Source organism: Lampetra planeri, chromosome 12 (genome assembly GCF_965212315.1).
Source record: "Lampetra planeri chromosome 12, kcLamPlan1.2.h2, whole genome shotgun sequence".
Lineage (NCBI taxonomy): Eukaryota > Metazoa > Chordata > Hyperoartia > Petromyzontiformes > Petromyzontidae > Lampetra > Lampetra planeri.
The window spans coordinates 8,287,541-8,307,960 of record NC_136118.1 but is presented as its reverse complement, the minus strand read 5'-3'; the positions used below and the strand labels follow the sequence as shown (position 1 = coordinate 8,307,960).

Sequence of the window (20,420 nt, the reverse complement as noted above, 5' to 3'; positions counted from 1 at the left end):
AAAGACGCCACCTTCCCCCCCCCCACTCCCGTTCAACAAGACAAACGCCACGGAGTTCTCAGCCCCCGGTATGAGCGCGGGCAAAAGGGGGGCACCCACGGTGGCGAGATGGTAACTGCCTTGCCTGGTATACGGGAGGTCGTGGGTTCAATCGCGAATCCTGACGCTCGTATATTTTTTAAGCTTGCACGTTCTCCCCGTGGTTTGCTTGGATTTTTGTCCGGGATCTCCGGTTTTTCCCTCCACATTTAGAATCAACATCACGCGTTTAGAGTATTTGGCTGCTATTCATTTCCACGTGCTAAGCCACTACGTTGAGCTATCATTTGTGGGCAGGTTGTCATATAGCCTCAGTGGGCTTACCTTGTAAACCATTTTTTTTATTTGAAAACAACGCCCACGCCAAAATTCAATTAGTTAAGTAACAGGCAAACAAAGTCGCTGATGAATCTACAGACGCTTGGCTCATTAAAGCTGGGTTTTTTTAAGGTCCTTTAAATATACATCCCATTGCGCTGAGAGGAAAGGGGGGAAAAAAAGCACCCGGGCTGGAGGTTGGGTATGAGTTTCATATTTCATGCCTGGCTTAATCTGATAGCAGGGCTCTCTCTCTCTCTCTGCCCAGCCATACGCGCAGTTGTAAAACTTTGCTGGATGCAGTCGATCACGTTTTTGCGCCGTGATTCTCTTTTGCACGCTCTTTCCAATTTTTTTTTCACTTCCTCCCTTCCCCACTTCTGCATTTAATTCCTTCTCTAACAGACGCCGCTACTCGTTAATTGCCACCAACGGCCACACCAGGTGAGCGGGTGAGGAGGGCCCACGAGGGTGGCGGTGCTGGGTGTTGATTCGTAGCGGTGGCGGTGGTGGGGTTGGTGGTGCCGTTGCAGGTGGGGGTGGCGGGCAGCGGTGGTGATGATGAGTGTGGTGACGGTGACGGTGGTGGTTGGAGTGGTGGTGATTGGTGTGCAGTGTGGGTGGCGGCGGTGATGGTGGAGTTGTGGTGGTGGTCGGAGTGCCGGTGGCTGCGGTGGAGACGGCGTGGAGTTGGAGGTGAAAGCAAGGAGGTGCAGCGACAAGCGGGAGAGGCAAGGCACGGAAGTCCGCATGGGGAGGGAGCAAGGGTGCTGTGGTGGAGGGAGCAGCCCAGCAACCCCTCGTTAACGAGCAAAATATTCGACACGGTGCGAAAAGACCGCGTCCGAGTGCGCCGAGCGAAAGCCTCACCTGACATCCGGAACGGCATGAAAATCTTCTCGCCCGTGTCAGGGTGCAAAATGGCCTGCGAGAGAAACAGCCATTAAGAGCGTGCACAGAGACAGAGGGAGAGGAGAACGACCGGGACTGAGTTAAAAAAAAATAAACATCGGAGCGAATTCTTCGCCTCAGCGGAATGGAGAGAGAGAGAGAGAGAAATGTTGCGCACCACGCACGATCGAAGAACGGCGTTGAGCAAGCAGACGGCTCGGCGTAGAGGACCTGGGGCACGGGCACTTCCCATTACCCGACGCCATGGGGCTCTTCACACACAAAAATCAAATGCCGAAGTCCGAGCCGCACCTGCGATCGCGGTTTCCTGGCCTCTGCGGGCACTGTGCTTGGGGCGCAGAGCGCGTCGCCACTCACGACTCGGTTGTGCATTTGTCCCAGGCTCGGGAGATGGGTAATTGAATCTGTCTGTAGCGAAAAGTTGGGAGCGAAGCGCCCTCGCGAAACGCACATGGTCTGTTCTCCCGGCTTCTCTGGTTTTTGTGCCACGTTGCGGTTTTCTCAAAGCCGACAAGCTCACGACTGGAAATGGCCGAACGTCCCAATGAAGCAGGACCCGCCTTACAACAAAAATATTATTGAGACTCAATGAGGCTTTTGGCTGCGCAACGGGAATTATGACCGATGTATTATGCAACCCGGGGGGCTGTCACCAGCTAGAAAACTACACCCACGCAGCGACACATTTCGACGAGGTGCCGCTCCTTACACGTGCCATCAAATTAAACGGGGGTGGGAGGGACGGGGAATTGCATTGCACGCATCCTACCGACCCCCCCACCCCGCCACTGTTTCACAATAGAACACAACAAATACAGATAAGACACCAAAGAAAAGTATGGGGGGAGGGGAGAAAGAAAATCACCATCATCAGCGGCAATTTCATGTTTTCCTGCAAGAACCTACACTCGGGGAGTAGGACAGGAAGGCTGAAAGAGAGTGCAACAAGAGGGTAGAGAGTGAGGGAGGGAGAGCGCCAGTGATGGGGAGTGAGAGATGTGCAGCCAAGATAAAGGAAGCACGGTAATTAGCGCCATGCCACTTCTTTGCACAGCCTCCTGACGACGGGGGTTTCATGCCGTGAAGCTCCGGGCGAGGCCAATTTGTACTCTGCCACGCTCTCGCTCCCCATCTCACCAGCTGTTGCTCAAATTAACCTTTCGAGGGCCACGACAGCCAGGAGCAGATTTGCGCTTAAGAGCCAACGAAGAACAGCCGATGGTGATTTGCAGCGTTTCACGCCGTCGCGGGACCGTTAGGGTTTTAAACTGCGAACGTCAGCCCGCGGAAGGAAAGTCGACCGAGGCAGAAGGGGACGGGGGTGGCAGCGCAAAGCGGGATTTTGTGCGCGCGAGCGCTTCAAAGGGCACGTCAAGCGGCCCGTCCAGAGCGGCAGAAAAGCCACTCGGGTCCGCGCCTTCACCGAAACCGTCACATGATGGGCCCTCCCCGCGCGAGTTCGTAGACCCGCTCAGGCCCGGCTGCGCTAAGGCGGGGAAGCTCTCGGAAGAAGTCTGGGTTAAAACAACAGTCGTTCAGGTGTATTTTTACGCGCCTTACAGGACTGCACGATTTCTCGCCGCTGGTAGACCGGCGTAGACGTGGCACGTGACTCGAGTAGCCAGAGCCTTAGCGAGAGGCAGCACTGGACGTGGGTACCCCGGGTGCGAAAATACTTTCCGGGTCGCGGACCCGGCAGAGTCGTGACCCATCTTGCAGTACAGCACAGCAATGCGACTTAATGGTGGCGGAATTGTTTTGACTTAATGTATGAGCAATCGCGGCTAGGTTGTGTTTGACAGTGTTATTTCGGTTTCTCAAAGAGGTTGAAAATCACCGTGCTGAGGCTTAACATTGCTGGGAATGGGTAAGAAGCAGTTGGACTTGACAAAGCGCGGCTTTGATTATTGGTTCCACACTATGCTCCAACTGGCTCACAAAGGCAGCAGATTAGCATCGTTAGCTGTCCGTCAGAGCACTTTCGGGACAGAGGGGAGAACGGGGCCAACGTTTATGGATGAGTGTGTACGCCAGTGCATGTGCGTCTTCGTGTGTGCCTGTGTCTGTACGTGTGGAGTGGTGGTGTAGCGGTTAGCACGCTGCGTTATGAACTCGATGACCCGATTTTGATTTCCGCTCAAGGCCAACACCAGCGACATATGACTGTGGTGCATGCGCGCGAGGGTGTGCCCGCGTCCATGCGAATTCCCCGTGTGCGAGAATTTTCATGTGCGCGCGTGTGCATGTATATATGCACGTGCATACTACCTGCATGTGCTTTGTGTGTGCTCGTGCGTGCGTCTGTGTGCGTGCATATGTGTGCGCGCGTGTGCATGTATGCATGCACGTGCCTAGAACCTACATGTGCTTTGTGTGTGCTCGTGCGTGCGTCTGTGTGCGTGCATATGTGTGCGCGCGTCTGCATGTATGCATGCCCGTGCCTAGAACCTGCATGTGCTTTGTGTGTGCTCGTGCGTGCGTCTGTGTGCGTGCATATGTGTGCGCGCGTGTGCATGTATGCATGCACGTGCCTAGAACCTGCATGTGCTTTGTGTGTGCTCGTGCGTGCGTCTGTGTGCGTGCATATGTGTGCGCGCGTGTGCATGTATGCATGCACATGCCTACTACCTGCATGTGATTTGTGTGTGCTCGTGCGTGCGTCTGTGTGCGTGCATATGTGTGCGCGCGTGTGCATGTATGCATGCACATGCCTACTACCTGCATGTGCTTTGTGTGTGCTCGTGCGTGCGTCTGTGCGTCTGTGTGCGCGCGTGTGCGTGCTGGCTACCCTAGGCCACGAGAGAGCATGTGCCCTCATCCTGACTCGTGTCCTGGGCCTCCACCAACATCTGGCTTATGATGAACATTCCAGGCCTAGTGGGGGTTTTCATAAAAAAACATTATAATTTCTTTCGTCTATTGACTGCAAACAGGCAGTAAAATGGGCCATGTTCTAGAAAAGGAACTTTGATTCATCAATATCACTTGTTAGTGTTTTAATGGCATTGCTTAGCACAGCGCCGAATGCCAACGAAGGTGATCAAGATCTCAAAGCGCGAATTATATCACGGCAGAAATTAACTAAGACAATTTTTTTCTTTGATTCGGCGAGGTTATAGCATGTGAACACTAGGCGTGTGACTGACGATGCATTGATTAATCAATTAACACCAAGTGTTCCAAACATATCGATTGGGAAAGGGTGCGTGTGAGCGACTTATTGTTGACCTGTGTAAGATTTAAGTGCTTGCGCGTTGGTGGAAACCCTGCAGCAACCACTAGAGGCGCTAAATTCAACACAACATGTCGAATAGGACCACGCTTGCGAATGGTGCGCGGCGGAAATCATCTCGTGTCAAACGGACACAGGATGATGACACGGCAAAGTTAGCGAAACAAATTCCATCTAAAATCATGATTTTAAACTTTGCCACACAACCTCCGAGTTGACGTCCTCGTGGATATAGCAAAACGAGCACACTCTGGAACTGTCGCTCATGGCACTGTTACAGACGCGCATTTTGAAAGGCAACAAACATTCCTATCGTTCGTTACGACTGTTACCGCTAAACAGCTTGCAAATGAAACTTCTTACGAATAAACGTCACGTCTGCTTGTCAATCCACTGCTGGATGAAGGCTGCCACAAACGGTGCGCACACTCATGGGGCAGGCGAAGTACAGTCAAAGATGCCCCGTGAATTTGTGTGAATGTGCCACCAAGAATGGTGAGCTGTGCCGGGTGCCACGTTGTAAGCCACAGTCACCTAAACTGTAATATCACCTATTTGTCGCTGTAGATGGTAATTCATTTCGAAAACTGAAAAAAAAATCATTTTTTAGTAAACGCGTGTCTCTAAGAGCAAGTAGGCCTGAAATTTAAATTAGAAACTAAAATGAAACAATTTTTTTATTTTACCAGGTAAGGCCCACTGAGCTATATAGCTCATTTCCAGAAGCAACCTAGCCACAAATGATAGCTCAGCAAAGTGGCTTATCATGTAGAAATGTATAGCAGCTAAATTCTCGAAAACGCAAGTTTCTAAATATGGAGGGAAAAACCGGAGGAGCCTGAGAAAAATCCACACGAGGGTTGGGATCGAACCCATAATCTCCTGCATAACGGGCAAGTAAGTTAACATTTGCTCATCCATTCAGCACATTGAACAATGTGGGGGCTTTCTCTTAGCACCTTGCTTTCCTCCCAGATACGGAGATCACTTCGCAAATCTACCGGCCTAACATCGCAAACAGACACGATATATTAATTTCAAAATCACCACCGTCATCATTATCATCATCACCATTAGCATCATCATCGTACAAGAGATATAGCTGTATCACTTCCAACGATCGAACACTTGAATAACTACACACTGGCACAGTGCCACAACGGACAATTAGCACACCGCCCGGTTCCAAAATCTTAAGGTAAAAAGAGGACCAAAAAAAATGAAAGGGGGGTGGTGGGGTGTCTAAGAGGAAAGGGCTCTCTGGCAAACAAAGCCGATATCACACACAATATCGCGACTCGAGTGGCCTGGGCGTAAATCGCTTCGCCCTCGGATTAGAGCACAAAGGCTCAGTCTCCGCGGAGAGCCGATGACGAGTTGATTGCAACGCGCAAAAAATGTTAATGCGGCCGCCGCATTGCAGAGCGAGCGAGCGAGCGAGCGGGGCCCGGAGATGGCCGATCTCGGTGGATTATGCAAATGTTAAACCAACTGTGCGCGCACTCCGAGGGGCTTCCACGTCTGATCCCCGAGTGACTCTCTAATCGTCTCAAACGTCTCTGTTCGGGGGTCAGCGTACAGAGTAGGGCATTGTGGGCGAGGACAATGAAGTTCAGGTTCGGTCAGCCTCGTGCGTGCGTGCGGACGTGCGGACGTTCTTGTGTTTTTGTTTCATCGCTTGGACGAGTTCAAATGGATTGCCCCCCCACCCACCCCCCCAAAGTCCAGGTCTGGGAGGCTTTGTACCGAGCACCGGGGAGCTGACGAACTCGGCGTGCGTTTGCGCTGGGAAGCCCGTGCCGCCGCTACCGCTGCCGCCCCTGCGGGTTTGCGCTCACGGCTTTCACGGGGAGGGTCCGGATCGCACCGAGAAAGTGGGTTTTACGTACCTGCTTGACTTTCTGCGCTTCCCAGAGCTGCAAAAACAGAAAACAAAACAACGATTTTGACTTAAAACTTTCGTGACTGCAGGAATTCATATTCTATCAGGACCGCTTTGTGTTGCGATCGAAACGTCGTGATTTTTTTAATCACTTTTTTTTTATCTTTCTATCTACGTGACTTTACCGAAACAACCATAGAATATAAAAACAACGATTGCTTTTATATTATTATTATTCTAAGTATTCTTTATTTTATTCAATGTAACATTGACAGTCAAATATGTTTTGGTTTTTACAGCACTTTGTGACTCTACTGCTGTCAGTCATAATAATGCAAATTTCAACTTGTAACGAAACGCACAGTATTCACTCACTGTCGAAAACAGGCGACGACTCAGAGGCGCGAGGAACCAGACAGGCGGGAATGCAGCCTCACGGTGCCAACAATTTCCCAAGCTCCATGTTCCTCTGCATAGTAAGGTGCTATTGGCTAATTAAGGAGTGTTCGCACGTTGGGGGGGGGGGGGGGCAACCGGAGCACCGGGAGAAACCCCACGCATGCAAGGGGGAAACACTCTATCCCACAGACGGAACTGGTGGCGTCCACAATTTTGCTGTACTGCATTCTCCTGGCGAGACAAGGGGATGACACCTCCTGGACGTCCACACAGAGATGGAGCTTCACGTGATTTGTGCGATCCACCAACCGTCGCGTCTACAGTGCTGGATTAGAAGCGTGCGTAGCCACCACCGGCCGTCTCATTACTTCACCACGCTGGTCAGTGTGGCTTGGTGAATGAAGACTCAGTAATTATAGTAATTGATCTTCTTGGTTCTTTCGGTAAAGTCACGCAGAAGGGAAGCAACAAAACAACAAAAATAAAACATAATAAAATTATTATTATATTATTTTATTATATTATTATATTATTTTATATTATTTTATTTTACTATGTTTTATTTTTGTTGTTTTGTTGCTTCCCTTCTGCGTGACTTTACCGAAAGAACCAAGAAGATGAATCCCTGCAGTCACGAAAGCTTTAAATCGAAAAATATAGTAATTGAGTTTTCATTCACCAACCACTAATAATTATTTTCAAAAGAGCCCAAGTGGTTTCCCACTGAACTGGACATGGGGTGGTGCTCACCTCCTCTTCACAGCCCTGAGCTCGTGGTATGAAATCCACATTTCTTTGGCAAGAGAGTATTTATAAAAGATAACCGCTCTTGATTTCCTCCTGAAGTTGTATTTATTTTATTGAACCGAGATGGAGCATGGGCCGAGTCGACCCCGACTGGGATTCGAACTCATAGGCTTCCAACCAAAAGCCGCTGAGCCACCAGCATATGGTCAAACAACTATTAAAATGAAACCAGAGCGGTCTTGATTTGAGTATTTAACTTAACAATGCCATGACGTTTACATGCCACCCCATCATGCGACAAGACATTTCACTCTTACATTAGGGGTGAAGTCAGACAAAATGTTAAATAAAGCCCTGTGGGTTATCATCGTCAAGTCCAGACTTGCACCTCTAAAATGTGTGCCAGGTCGCACTATATCCGTCACACAAAGGCCAGACCAATATCAATAATAATTACATTAATATATTTACCAAGGAAAGTCTTCCCAAAATTACTGCAATTGTTGTCACTACTGTTCATAATTATCGCTGATTAATAAATGACGTACTCTTCTTGAAGCAATGCTTGTTGGAGTTCATTTTGAAAATAACATGAAATGCCAATTAATGATTCCAGTTATTTACAAAAGAAAGGCTCTCTCCGAGTCTCTGCACACATTTTTCAGGAGGGCCCGCTTCATTCGGATGTTTGGTCAATTCCATCAATGAGTGTTTTGGCATCGAACAAGCACTCACATTGACCCCCCAGGCCTCAGCGTCGATGCCATCAAACCTTAACAAGCCACCCCCCCTTCGCGACGCGGAGTCAAAGGGTAATGGGACTAGGTCGAAGGTCAACCGTCAGCTTCCGACACAAGTGGCCGATACCAGAGTTTGAGCCTCTCCCACTGTCGAGATTGCTCACGTGTGTTCCAGAACAAAACCTACAAGCGAACGAAAAATTTTGATTCGACATTTTGGATGTAACAAAAATACACACAGTATGTTTCCATCACCAAATGTAGAACCACGCAAACTGCTATGGTGGCGAGATATTAACTAGCTCGCCTGGTATACAGCAACCCTGACGCCTGTACATTTGGAGTTTGCATGTTCTCACCGTTGGAGCATGGATTTTTCTCCGCATTTAGAATCAACATCATGAGTTTAGAGCATTTGGCTGCTATACATTTCCACGTGATGATAAGCTACTTCGTTGAGCTGTCATTTGTAACCAGATCGCTTCTGAAAAATAACTATATAGCTCAGTGTGCCTTAACTGGTCAAATTTAAATAATAACATAGTTAGTTAAAATCAATGTATAGTCAGGATTTTTCACCGAGAATGATTTCCGTGAATCTCTAAACAAAGTCATCAATAAAATGTCAACCACTTAAACTATTCAATCCTCAGTTTTATATTAGATATATATATACATGTTTTAAACTGCACTCGTATTTACCGGAATCGTGTTGGTAAGTAGGGATAATGATAATGAAACGCACGAATTAGTAAAGTACTATATTGGTAAATTAACTAATCAATTTAAGCGTCAATTACTGGCAGGATCCTGTAGAGAGGGAGAGAGATGTGTAAATTAAACCATTAAATTAGAGGGAGGGGGGGTGGCAATGAAGCGATGAATTGGATTTATTAGCATCCATTTACCTTACAGCCTTTTCCTTTTTCCTGGCCCATTTCCCAATTATGCAGCGCTACCAGCCGACAAGTCAATGTGGAAATATCAGGGAGAAAACAAAGACCAGTATCCCCCGGATAGCCAGAACAGCGAGTAGCAACCTATGAAGGCCGGCACGGCACACGAGGGGGGTGGGTGGCCAACACCACGCCCGGCCGCCTTTGTCTCCCCAGTGGCGATGTTTACGCACCACACCAGGACACTCATTTAAGGCTGAGTCCACCTAGGAGAAGCCCACGACCGGTTCAGATAATCGTCACTGGTGTTGGCCGTGAGCGGGAATCGAACTCGGGTCACCGGGTTTGTAGCGCAGCGCGCGAACCACCACACTACCGCTCCCCACACGCACACACACACACATATACACACACACGTGCACCTATGCACACACATGCCAAGTGGCCAGATTTGTGCTGCCATTTCATTGAAACCAAGTCAACTGACAACCTGTCATGAAGGGCAACCTTCGAACAACACCGGTGAAAGCTGTGAGTACGTTATTAATGCGATGGCTCGATATGTAAATTCATCACCTCGAACACCAACTGGGGGCTACCTTCATTTAATGGTCCCTACATCAATCACGAATTCAGCTAAATACACGATTAAGAAGTGAGAAGGTATCTTCAAACAGAAATGTATTTTGAGAGAGTGTGTGTGTGTATAATGCAAACAATACACAAGCGAACGCCTCATTTACATACCAATTAAGCAGTCCACGGTGCAATTTCAAAGTATTGTGTTGAAAGGATGAACACAATTTGTTTATGACCCAATTAAGTGAATCAATGAAACTGCTAATTTAGCGTTAATTGGATAATAATTGTTGAAATATACCAGGTAGGTATTAATTGTAAATTCATTTTTGAACGAACAGAAAATAACGGCTGTATTTAACGTACAGAAACACCACAAAAGCAGGCTTGTGAATACTATTCCATTGACATCACCGTATTTATTTCCTAAACCGCAATTGTCATGTTTTCTCCTGTGAAGTCATATAATAATAACGTAATTGGATTATTTGAACAGGGACCCTCAGAATGTATCACCACATGCAACAGTAAAGTGACTCAGCGACTAATTGCAATGTAAACAATTGCATATTATGCGGGAACGCTAACCGTTAATTCACGCAAACCAACCAAACGCGCGCCTTTTGAAATATTTCACATCGCGCGCCAAAATACACACGCACATCAGCGAACACCCGAGCAAGTAAAAATGCGTTTGGGGAGAACGAGCCAGATGAATAACGCGCTGCGTTGAGAAGTTTGAGAAGTTCCTCAACGCAGCACGACGGATGTGGCTACGGATTTGTCTCGATCTCAAGTGGCGCTCGCGTGGTTCCAACGGTGGAACCTGCTTCAGCGGTAGACGCACAAAGGCAAAGGATCTCCCCCCCCCCCCCCGTATAGCCTTGTGGGACTGTTGGGACAAGTGCTGTTAGCGAGCACCCACAAAGGGGGTGGGTGGCCGGAACCACGCCCGGCCGCCTTCGTCTCCCCCGGGCGGCGATTACTTGTACACATCGCACCAGTTGCTCGTTTGAGGCCGAGTCAACCTAACGGAAGGGCCGGGACCGGTTCAGATAATCGTCGCCGGTGTTGTCCGTGAGCGGGAATCGAATTGGGGTCGCCGGGTTCGTGGCGTGGGGCGCACGAACCGCTGCGCGGCGCGGCACCGCCCACGCTCGCACGCGCGTCGGCGTGCCTCTCCGTCTCTTGCGCGAACCCGCGCGCACGAGCACACGAGCACGCGCGAACGTGACACCCGAGGTCGCGCTACCTGCTTGTCCGTCACCCCGGGACGAGCGACGCCTTTCTTGTAGTCATCGAGAGTCTCCACGGCTCGCAGCAGCTCCCTCTGGGCCGGGGTCGGCGGTTCGCGACGGAGCGGCGGGCAACGACGAACGTGACGACAGGTGGGGGCGGAGAGGGGGGGGGGGGGAGCATTCCAAGCAAAACAAGGAACGGGAGAGAGGGGGGAAAAAACGTTGAAAGTAAAGTTAGGTAAAATCAACGAGACAAAATGGATTTTTTTTTTTAAAACATCACCGCAACATTTGGTTCACCTCACGGAGACAGATGGACCGAGGGGCCCCACCCATGCGCATATCCGAGGGGGAGGCGGGGGGGTGTAAGTCGGTGGAGGGGGGCGGCAGGAGGGGTGTTGAATCGGTTCCTGTCGCCGCACAACAAACCCCAATTAGCGCGAACGAGATGACTCTTACGCCACCGGATCAAAGCGAGAGGCCTGGGCCCTCCTACGGGCCACTGCGAAGCCGAATTAATTAGTTTCTTGAGCGTAATGATGAGAACGGAGCCGAGTGCAAAGGAACTCCCGCTGTCTCTCCCCGCGAAATAGCGGTGACGGGGGGAAAAAAAAATACCCGCCCTCGCTCTGCACCCTCATTATCCACCTGTTAGGAGACCAGCCCCCCCCCCCCACCTGCCCTCCTTGCCCTCAACCCCCCCCCCCCTTCCTCAAAACCTTCCCTTAATGCCTTCCCACGTTTAGTTATTTATTTACATCGTATTTCTCCTCCTTCGCACATTCTTGTGGGGCCAATTTTGTCTTTGGGCACAGGGAAGGGAAGAAGAAAAAAAACATTCGCAATTCAAAAATCGGCTTCTTATTAGCCGGCGCCTAAACACCTTTTAAGCAAACGTCAGAAACCGTGAGACATTTCCTCTGAACTCGGAGGGGCCAACTGTCATAATAGCCCCATGCAGCGGTGTCTTTTTTAGAATGTGAATAACACCGCGAGAGGCAACGAGCGCAGCGTTGCCCGCGCGCCGCAGTGAGCGCGACCGGTTTAACGCGTAACATGCACGTACGGACGAACGTCCGCGAACTTTCGTTGGGAGCGCAATTACGATAAAAGCAAACGGCGCGAAGACGATACGGGAATTTTGGAGGGAATGGCAACGAACAGGATCTTACGCGCAATCCACCCCGCACTCAAGTGATTTGGAAGTTATTAAAACATATAATGGGCCCGGAGGTTCTTATAAATTAAATACGCCAGTTCAAACAAATTAGCCCTTTAAACTTTAAATTAACGTCAACCAAGAAAGGCTTTTTTTCTCTCTCTCAACTGCAAGCACGTGGGATCGTTTTTCATGTTTCCCAGCAGAAAATTTGAAATTACCAGGCAAATGCGAGCACTTAAAATGTTCCCCTTGGCTACGAGACTGTTTTTAAAAACTGATGTGCCATGCTGTTAAAGCGATTTACATATTCAATATTTTTTTTCTCATTTGTATCTGAAGTCAAATTCTTTTATTCAAATTAATCTTTCACTCTAATCACTTTGCTTGTTAAAAGTTGCTTCTAGTTTAATATGTTTTTTTATAATAACCGTAAAAAAAAACTTCTGCGGGAGGATTCGTAATAAAGAGGTCGTGTTCTTTGTTATAATTACAAAATACTTCCATTAAACAAGTGACTTTAATAAGCGCAGCTCACTAACATCATTTCTGTGGGTACTGGCAATTACAGTAATGACAGTATAATGTAACGTGTAGTCAATTTCTGATTATATATCCAGGACTACTCGTGTACACGCGGGGCGCCGCGGTCGTACACACGCGCGTATGTGTACACGGACCGCGCGTTTATACGCGCGGCGCCCCACGTTCATGTCCACGCACACACGCGCACACGCGCACACGCGCACACGCACACACGCGCACACACGCGCACACGCACACACGCACACACGCGCACACGCGCACACACGCACACACGCACACACGCACACACGCACACACGCACACACGCGCACACGCGCACACGCGCACACGCGCACACACGCACACACGCACACACGCACACACGCACACACGCACACACGCACACACGCGCACACGCGCACACACGCGCACACGCACACACGCGCACACACGCACACACGCACACACGCACACACGCACACGCGCACACACGCACACACGCACACACGCACACACGCGCACACGCACACACGCACACACGCACACACGCACACACGCGCACACGCGCACACGCACACACGCACACACGCGCACACGCGCACACACGCGCACACGCACACACGCACACACACACACACGCACACACGCGCACACGCACACACACGCACACACACGCGCACACGCACACACGCACACACGCACACGCACACACGCGCACACGCACACACGCGCACACACGCGCACACGCGCACACGCGCACACACGCGCACACGCGCACACACGCGCACACGCACACACGCACACACGCGCACACGCACACACGCGCACACACGCGCACACGCGCACACGCGCACACACGCGCACACGCGCACACACGCGCACACGCACACGCGCACACACGCGCACACGCACACACGCACACACGCACACACGCACACACGCACACACGCACACACGCGCACACGCGCACACGCGCACACGCGCACACGCACACACGCACACACGCACACACGCACACACGCACACACGCGCACACGCGCACACGCACACACGCACACGCGCACACACGCGCACACGCACACACGCGCACACGCACACACGCGCACACGCACACACGCACACGCGCACACACGCGCACACGCACACACGCACACACGCACACACGCACACACGCACACACGCACACACGCGCACACGCACACACGCGCACACGCACACACGCACACACGCACACACGCACACACGCACACACGCACACACGCGCACACGCACACACGCACACACGCACACACGCACACACGCACACACGCACACGCGCGCACACGCACACACGCACACACGCACACACGCACACACGCACACACGCGCACACGCACACACGCACACACGCACACACGCACACACGCACACACGCACACGCGCGCACACACGCGCGCGCGGCGCTCAACGTTGAACAACGTTCCTGCAATTACGAGCAATCTTCGCGTCCGGCGGGCGCAGGCGCACGCACGTCAAGCCGGTCCAGAGGCTCCGCCGCGCTCCTTCTGCGAGCGCATTATGACGACGCCTCGCTGTCGGAGACAGTCATTTTGCTCTTCTTGGTTCTTTCGGTAAAGTCACGTAGAAGGGAAATAATAAAATAATAAAAATTTAACATTATAAAATTGTAAATTCACGTAGAAGGGAAATAATAAAATAATAAAAAGTAAACGTGCTAAAATAATAAAATAATTCGTGTTATTTATTTTATTATTTCCCTTCTACGTGACTTTACCGAAAGAACCAAGAAGATGAATCCCTGCAGTCACGAAAGCTTTAAATCGAAATTTAAGTAATTTTGCTGTTGGCCAATTGTTTGAAATGTCTCTGCCGTATATTGACGGGTATACTGGACGTGGCGTGTGGAGGGCCTTCATCCAGGAGTGGGCTGACAAAAGGCCCTGTAAATCATGACCATCATTACCGTTTGCTACGGGTGGTGAATCATTTAGAGAAAACGCCTTCCCTTGAATGGCGAAAGTGCGTCACATTGTTCAACTCGCCCTGTGACAGGGGTTTCGTTAATTTCTCAACGCCATCTCAGTGTGGCTGTTCCAGTTGAAACAAAGGCATGAATGTAAATGGAGAGAACGTTCACCATCTCAGATTTTCTGACAACAAAGATATGAGCTGTCACTCATTAAGTTCATCATCATCGTTAGATGTTCATTGTAGCCGTGCGGTGGTGGCTATGCCTGTGGCCTGTAATCCAGGATTGGTGGATCACCGCACAAATGTTGTGAAAACTCCTTGTGGGCGTGGATGTTGCCATACCCTGAGCCGCCAGGAGAAGGCGGTACAGCAAGTGTGAACTAATCTCCATCCGTCACCAAAAGTACGGGGATAGAGTGTTCCCCCACGCACGTGTAGGGTTTCCTCCGGGTGCTCCAGTTTCCTCCCACATATCAAATAATCACCATGAATTGGCTGAAAATGTCTTGAAATAAAAACCCTATGTTGTAGGACCCTTCGGAAAAGGAGTCGTTGGACACAGCGAAACTTTCCTGGGTGAATAATTATCATATTTTTTGTTAAACATCAACAGATATCATTTGTTGTTATGCAAACATGGTACGCATGCGGAGTGTATACAGGTGCGTGTCAGTAGTCTCAAAAGGGGACACACTTTTAACCGACACGCTGTTGCTCAATTAGATTGTGCAGTTTTGATAGTTTTTTTATGTTAATTGCAGTTACAAAATCTTAATAACTTTAGAGGATATTTCAACTCTATTGGGAAAGAGTTTGAATGGCTAGCCACCCATTGCAGCATTTCAATTCTTGAAATCGAATGAAATCACGTCAGCCTGCAAGACATATTCTGCAATTTATAGATGGTTAACACGTGACATTAAAGTGCAGATAATGCATTCTCACACGAAGACTTTGATCATCACTCTGACCATAAACCAATGCACGGACAATTTTTTATTTCGGATAAATATGGCACATCACACAAAAAGACAGAAGCCAACGTAAGTTACAATTTAAACGTACCATCCAGCCTTGATAAGAAAATCAACATCATACGGCAAAACCACCAAACGATAATCAACACGAGGAGGAAATCGAGCCAACATGTCACAGAGATATGAATCTATTTCAGCACATAATGTCACGCAGATTAACGCGAAAGTACGCATCTTATTTTCAACCCAAGTCACATCAAAGCTTAGCATCAGACTTTACAATTCAGGGCTTTTTTTTTCCCCACGCATCTCAATGTATCGTCCTTTTTGCCGCGAGTGAATTTCGGTGATAAACAGCTGAATGACTGCGGCGTACTCTGCAAGCGCGTTGCATTGTGTCAGTGAGCGTTGAGTGTCGCTGTGATGCAACGTCGCATTTATTTATGTCCCTTGCAAAATTTAAAGGCGAGCAAACTCTTGTTTAAAACGGCAATGGCTATCGACTCGCATTACCCCAACACAAAGGACATTACATCTTTAAGTAGCGTCGGTTTACCTCCCTCACCAGTTGCCGCTTTTGTTTTAAAAGTCGCATCAAATTAAAAAAAGAGAAATCGCGGTACCGTACATCATTGTGAATCCGGATAAAAATAAATGTGGATATTCAGCTACAAACAAACAGCTGCGCTCCATTTTCACTGCATTTTTTTCACGATATATAATCCGCGAAAGTGCACACATCTCCTTCGTAAAGAGGAAAACTGAAGACAAGCCACAGCGGTGCGACTGTGGCCAAGTAAATCCAAACCATCGACCGTAGAAGCGAGCCGCCCGAGTCTGCGCTCCTTCAACGGAGGAGCAAAACTACCGAAGCTCTTCTTCTTCTTGGTTCTTTCGGTAAAGTCACGTAGAAGGGAAGTAATAAAATAATAAAAATAAAACATAATGAAATAATTCTCACGACGTTTCGGCCACAACGCAAGCAGCTGTCCTCAGGTGAAAACCAGGTCTGTCGGGGTGACAGCGTTTGAATGACCAGGTCTGTCGGGGAGACAGCGTCTGAAAGACCAGGTCTGTCTGGGAGACAGCGTCATTCAGACGCTGTCTCCCCGACAGACCTGGTCTTCACCTGAGGACGGCTGCTTGCGTTGTGGCCGAAACGTCGTGAGAATTATTTTATTATGTTGTATTTGTATTATTTCATTACTTCCCTTCTACGTGACTTTACCGAAAGAACCAAGAAGATGAATCCCTGCACTAACGAAAGCTTTAAATCGAAATTTACCGAAGCTCTGTTGTGGGGGCCTGCAGACATCGCCATTCGCGTTTAGCTCCTGAACATATCCCAATGGAATAGACCCCACTTCTGGATAAAGGCCTCACCCCCCCAACCCCGCCCCCGTGTCGTGTCAGCCGTGGTGGTTTATTTGACTATACTTCACCCAGCTGGTCAGAAAAGAGTGCTAAAGTGGGGATGGCGGGGGGAGGAGGAGGAGGGGGGGGCAGGACCTGCTCATAAATTCGCTCCCCACTGATGCGTCAACTGTCACTGGGAATCGAACCCGGATCGCCAGGTGCATGGCACAGCACCTCAATGCCTGCACACGCTGTTGCCCCTAAACCACAACTGCACTGTAACTCATCAAAAAGGGGAAATTGTTATTCATTATGACTACGACGAGTGTAAGCATTGCTACACGTACTTCAAATTTTTTTTAATTAAAAGTAAAACTGTGTACGATCAACGTTAACGCGTGCGCGAGAGCTTGCTCCACCCTACAATTGGTCGCGGTGCGTCTTCCAAACAAGCACTGCATTACGTCGACATAACATCGATTTTCATAGCTCATCTTCGTCGTCGTTAAAGAGTTTTAACTACCCCCTGCGCGTGTCTTTGTTCGCCAGCCTTAATAGGTGCTCGCTGATGTCACCTGCTCCGACAGCCTTTCAGTGGGCTTCATACGAGGCACCCTGGTGGTTGCGTGGCATTGGTGAAATGTAGCGAATAACAAACAAAAAAAAGCAAACAGAGATTGTCCTGCGACGGTCGGAAATAACTCGGGAGGCCGTGCCTTGATTTAATTATTTCATCTCTAAGTTATGTGTACATGAAGAAGGTGAGGGAGGGGGGATGGTGGGGTGGGAAGAACCTCATAATATAAGAACATCCAATTACTTGTAAAGAGCCCGAGGTCCCTTTAAGCTCTCAAATCAATTGTGAATAGATTACACTTCAATAGCCCTATAGCACGAGTGGTGGAATATTGATTGGTGCTCCGCAAGCCTCAACATTCCTCTGGCCCCTCTCTCCTCGCACACGTGTGCACGCTCGGCTCCACAGCCCAAGGCTTAAATCCAGATTTTCTTTGTTAAACTCGGTTATAGCACTTGAATTAAAAGTGCCAATCCTATTCACGGCAAACACACACACACTCACGGACGTATGTACGTACGTACGTAGGTATATATGTGCGTGTGAAATAGTTTTTGAGTAATGGTCTGTCAGCTAAAGTATTACATTTTTAATAAACTTAAGTACGGGCGTTGAACGAGCATTGCTATGTTTTATTAAAACATTTCTTAAAACGCTGAAGATATATATTTTTTTTCTTTAGAATGCCGTAAAATTATCCCCGTGTGTTTTAGTTTTTCCCCCCCTTTCGCGCAAGTGATGAATGTTGACATAAATTAAACAAAAATATATATTGCTGTACGCATTATCGTCGTCATCATCATGATCATCGCCGTCATTGGCCATGGTCAATCCACTGCTGTATTAAGGTCTCCCCAAAGCCGTCGCCATCTCCCACGTGCACGCACAACGGCGCGTTTCTAAAGATGCACCTTTAAAACAAAACAACAAACGCACTTTGGCTAAGACGCACACACGATGTGACACGCGCACACGCGCACGGCACAATGGCGCGTTTCTAAAGATGCACCTTTAAAACAAAACAACAAACGCACTTTGGCTAAGACGCACACACGATGTGACACGAGCCACACGCGCACGGCACAATGGCGCGTTTCTAAAGATGCACCTTGAAAACAAAACAACAAACGCACTTTGGCTAAGACGCACACACGATGTGACACGAGCCACACGCGCACGGCACAATGGCGCGTTTCTAAAGATGCACCTTGAAAACAAAACAACAAACGCACTTTGGCTAAGACGCACACACGATGTGACACGAGCCACACGCGCACGGCACAATGGCGCGTTTCTAAAGATGCACCTTTAAAACAAAACAACAAACGCACTTTGGTTAAGACGCACACACGATGTGACACGCGCACACGCGCACACGCGCACGGCACAATGGCGCGTTTCTGAAGATGCACCTTTAAAACAAAACAACAAACGCACTTTGGCTAAGACGCACACACGATGTGACACGAGCCACACGCGCACGGCACAATGGCGCGTTTCTAAAGATGCACCTTTAAAACAAAACAACAAACGCACTTTGGCTAAGACGCACACACGATGTGACACGAGCCACACGCGCACGGCACAATGGCGCGTTTCTAAAGATGCACCTTTAAAACAAAACAACAAACGCACTTTGGCTAAGACGCACACACGATGTGACACGCGCACACGGCTCAGCGTCGCGCTTCTAAGTCGACACCGATAGGACACGACGAGAAGCTCGCTCGGAGAGCCGTTACGAAAGCCAAACGCGCGCACTCCCCTTACAGGCGGTTATCATAATAATAATAGTAATACAAAAACACGTCTGGGAATTTTGCTTCGAGTGTCATTGCGGCTTCACGTGCCACATTTGCAATCGTTCACAATCGGTGTTTTACACTACGATGCGTGCAAGGTGATTCTATACTCGGGTATGCAACTATTACCTCGATGTGCGTGTCCCTCCCCATTTGTACGCCGGTTAGAGATGCGGTCTCGCATTTCGGACAAATTACAAATCCAAGTTGTGTTGTGTTTACACCCCGAATTTCCACGGTTGATGGAATTACAGCACGGCCAGGGCACGAAACCTGATGATCACAACATTGGACACGAGAGCAACGTTCAGGTTTTCATCGTTTATAAATGTTCTTTAGCAGAAGACGGCCCACAAGACATCACGACTGTGTTCATTCTAACTGCCTTGCTCTCATCATTTGTTTGTGGCGTATTTGCCCACGCACAGAACTCTTACACCAGGCCAGAGCCCCGTATTGACTTGTCCATCCTCTCCAGTGACACACGTCACTAAACACGCAGCAGCAGCAGCAACAACAACAACAATACAACAAAGTAGCATTTCAGAGGTGCACGCAACACGTATTACCCTAGCGGCGTCCACGGCCCCCACAATTACCCAGGGCACGACCGCCGCCACCGTCACCACCACCACGACCGCCCCAACCGCGATCCCCAAACAGTGCAGACCGGATCGCGTCGATAGCGGTGCGGTTCAGGGCCACCCCCCCCGCCCCCCCCCGCCCCCCCCCCCCACCAACCCCGGACGCTCGGGGCCGAGATGGCGATGGTGCGACGTGTCCGGAGGGAGCGGCACAGGCGGGACCCCCTCGCGCCGCCGTCTCCCATCATCCGCTGCCCTCCGCCTGCCGAGGCGTCGGCTGTGCGGCGTCGGCGCAGACGGGCGTCAGGCGGACACCCCCTAGCGGTGTGCTGCCGAGCCTTAATTAGCACGTAATTAAACACACAGCTCCTGTAATTATCGGCACAGACACTTGTTTAATTGTACAGACACCTCTCCTCGGCGTGCAGGGGTTACGTTCTCCGGGGAGGCTCGCATCTGTGACACTGCGGGGGGGTGGGGGTGGAAA

At 49.6% G+C, this 20,420-nt stretch overlaps 1 protein-coding gene across 2 annotated transcripts in view; it reads right to left on the bottom strand.

The window, feature by feature from the left end:
- The window catches only part of SFXN5 (sideroflexin 5), a 132,447-nt gene that overhangs the window by 95,147 nt on the left and 16,880 nt on the right, over positions 1 to 20,420 (bottom strand). For both annotated transcript variants that reach the window (XM_078599406.1, XM_078599407.1), the window contains exons 3-5: positions 10,997 to 11,074; positions 6,391 to 6,417; positions 1,228 to 1,282 (exon numbers count right to left, since the gene is read on the bottom strand). In XM_078599406.1, coding sequence (XP_078455532.1) covers positions 1,228 to 1,282; positions 6,391 to 6,417; positions 10,997 to 11,074 — 160 coding nt within the window. The remainder of the gene's footprint in view (positions 1 to 1,227; positions 1,283 to 6,390; positions 6,418 to 10,996; positions 11,075 to 20,420) is intronic.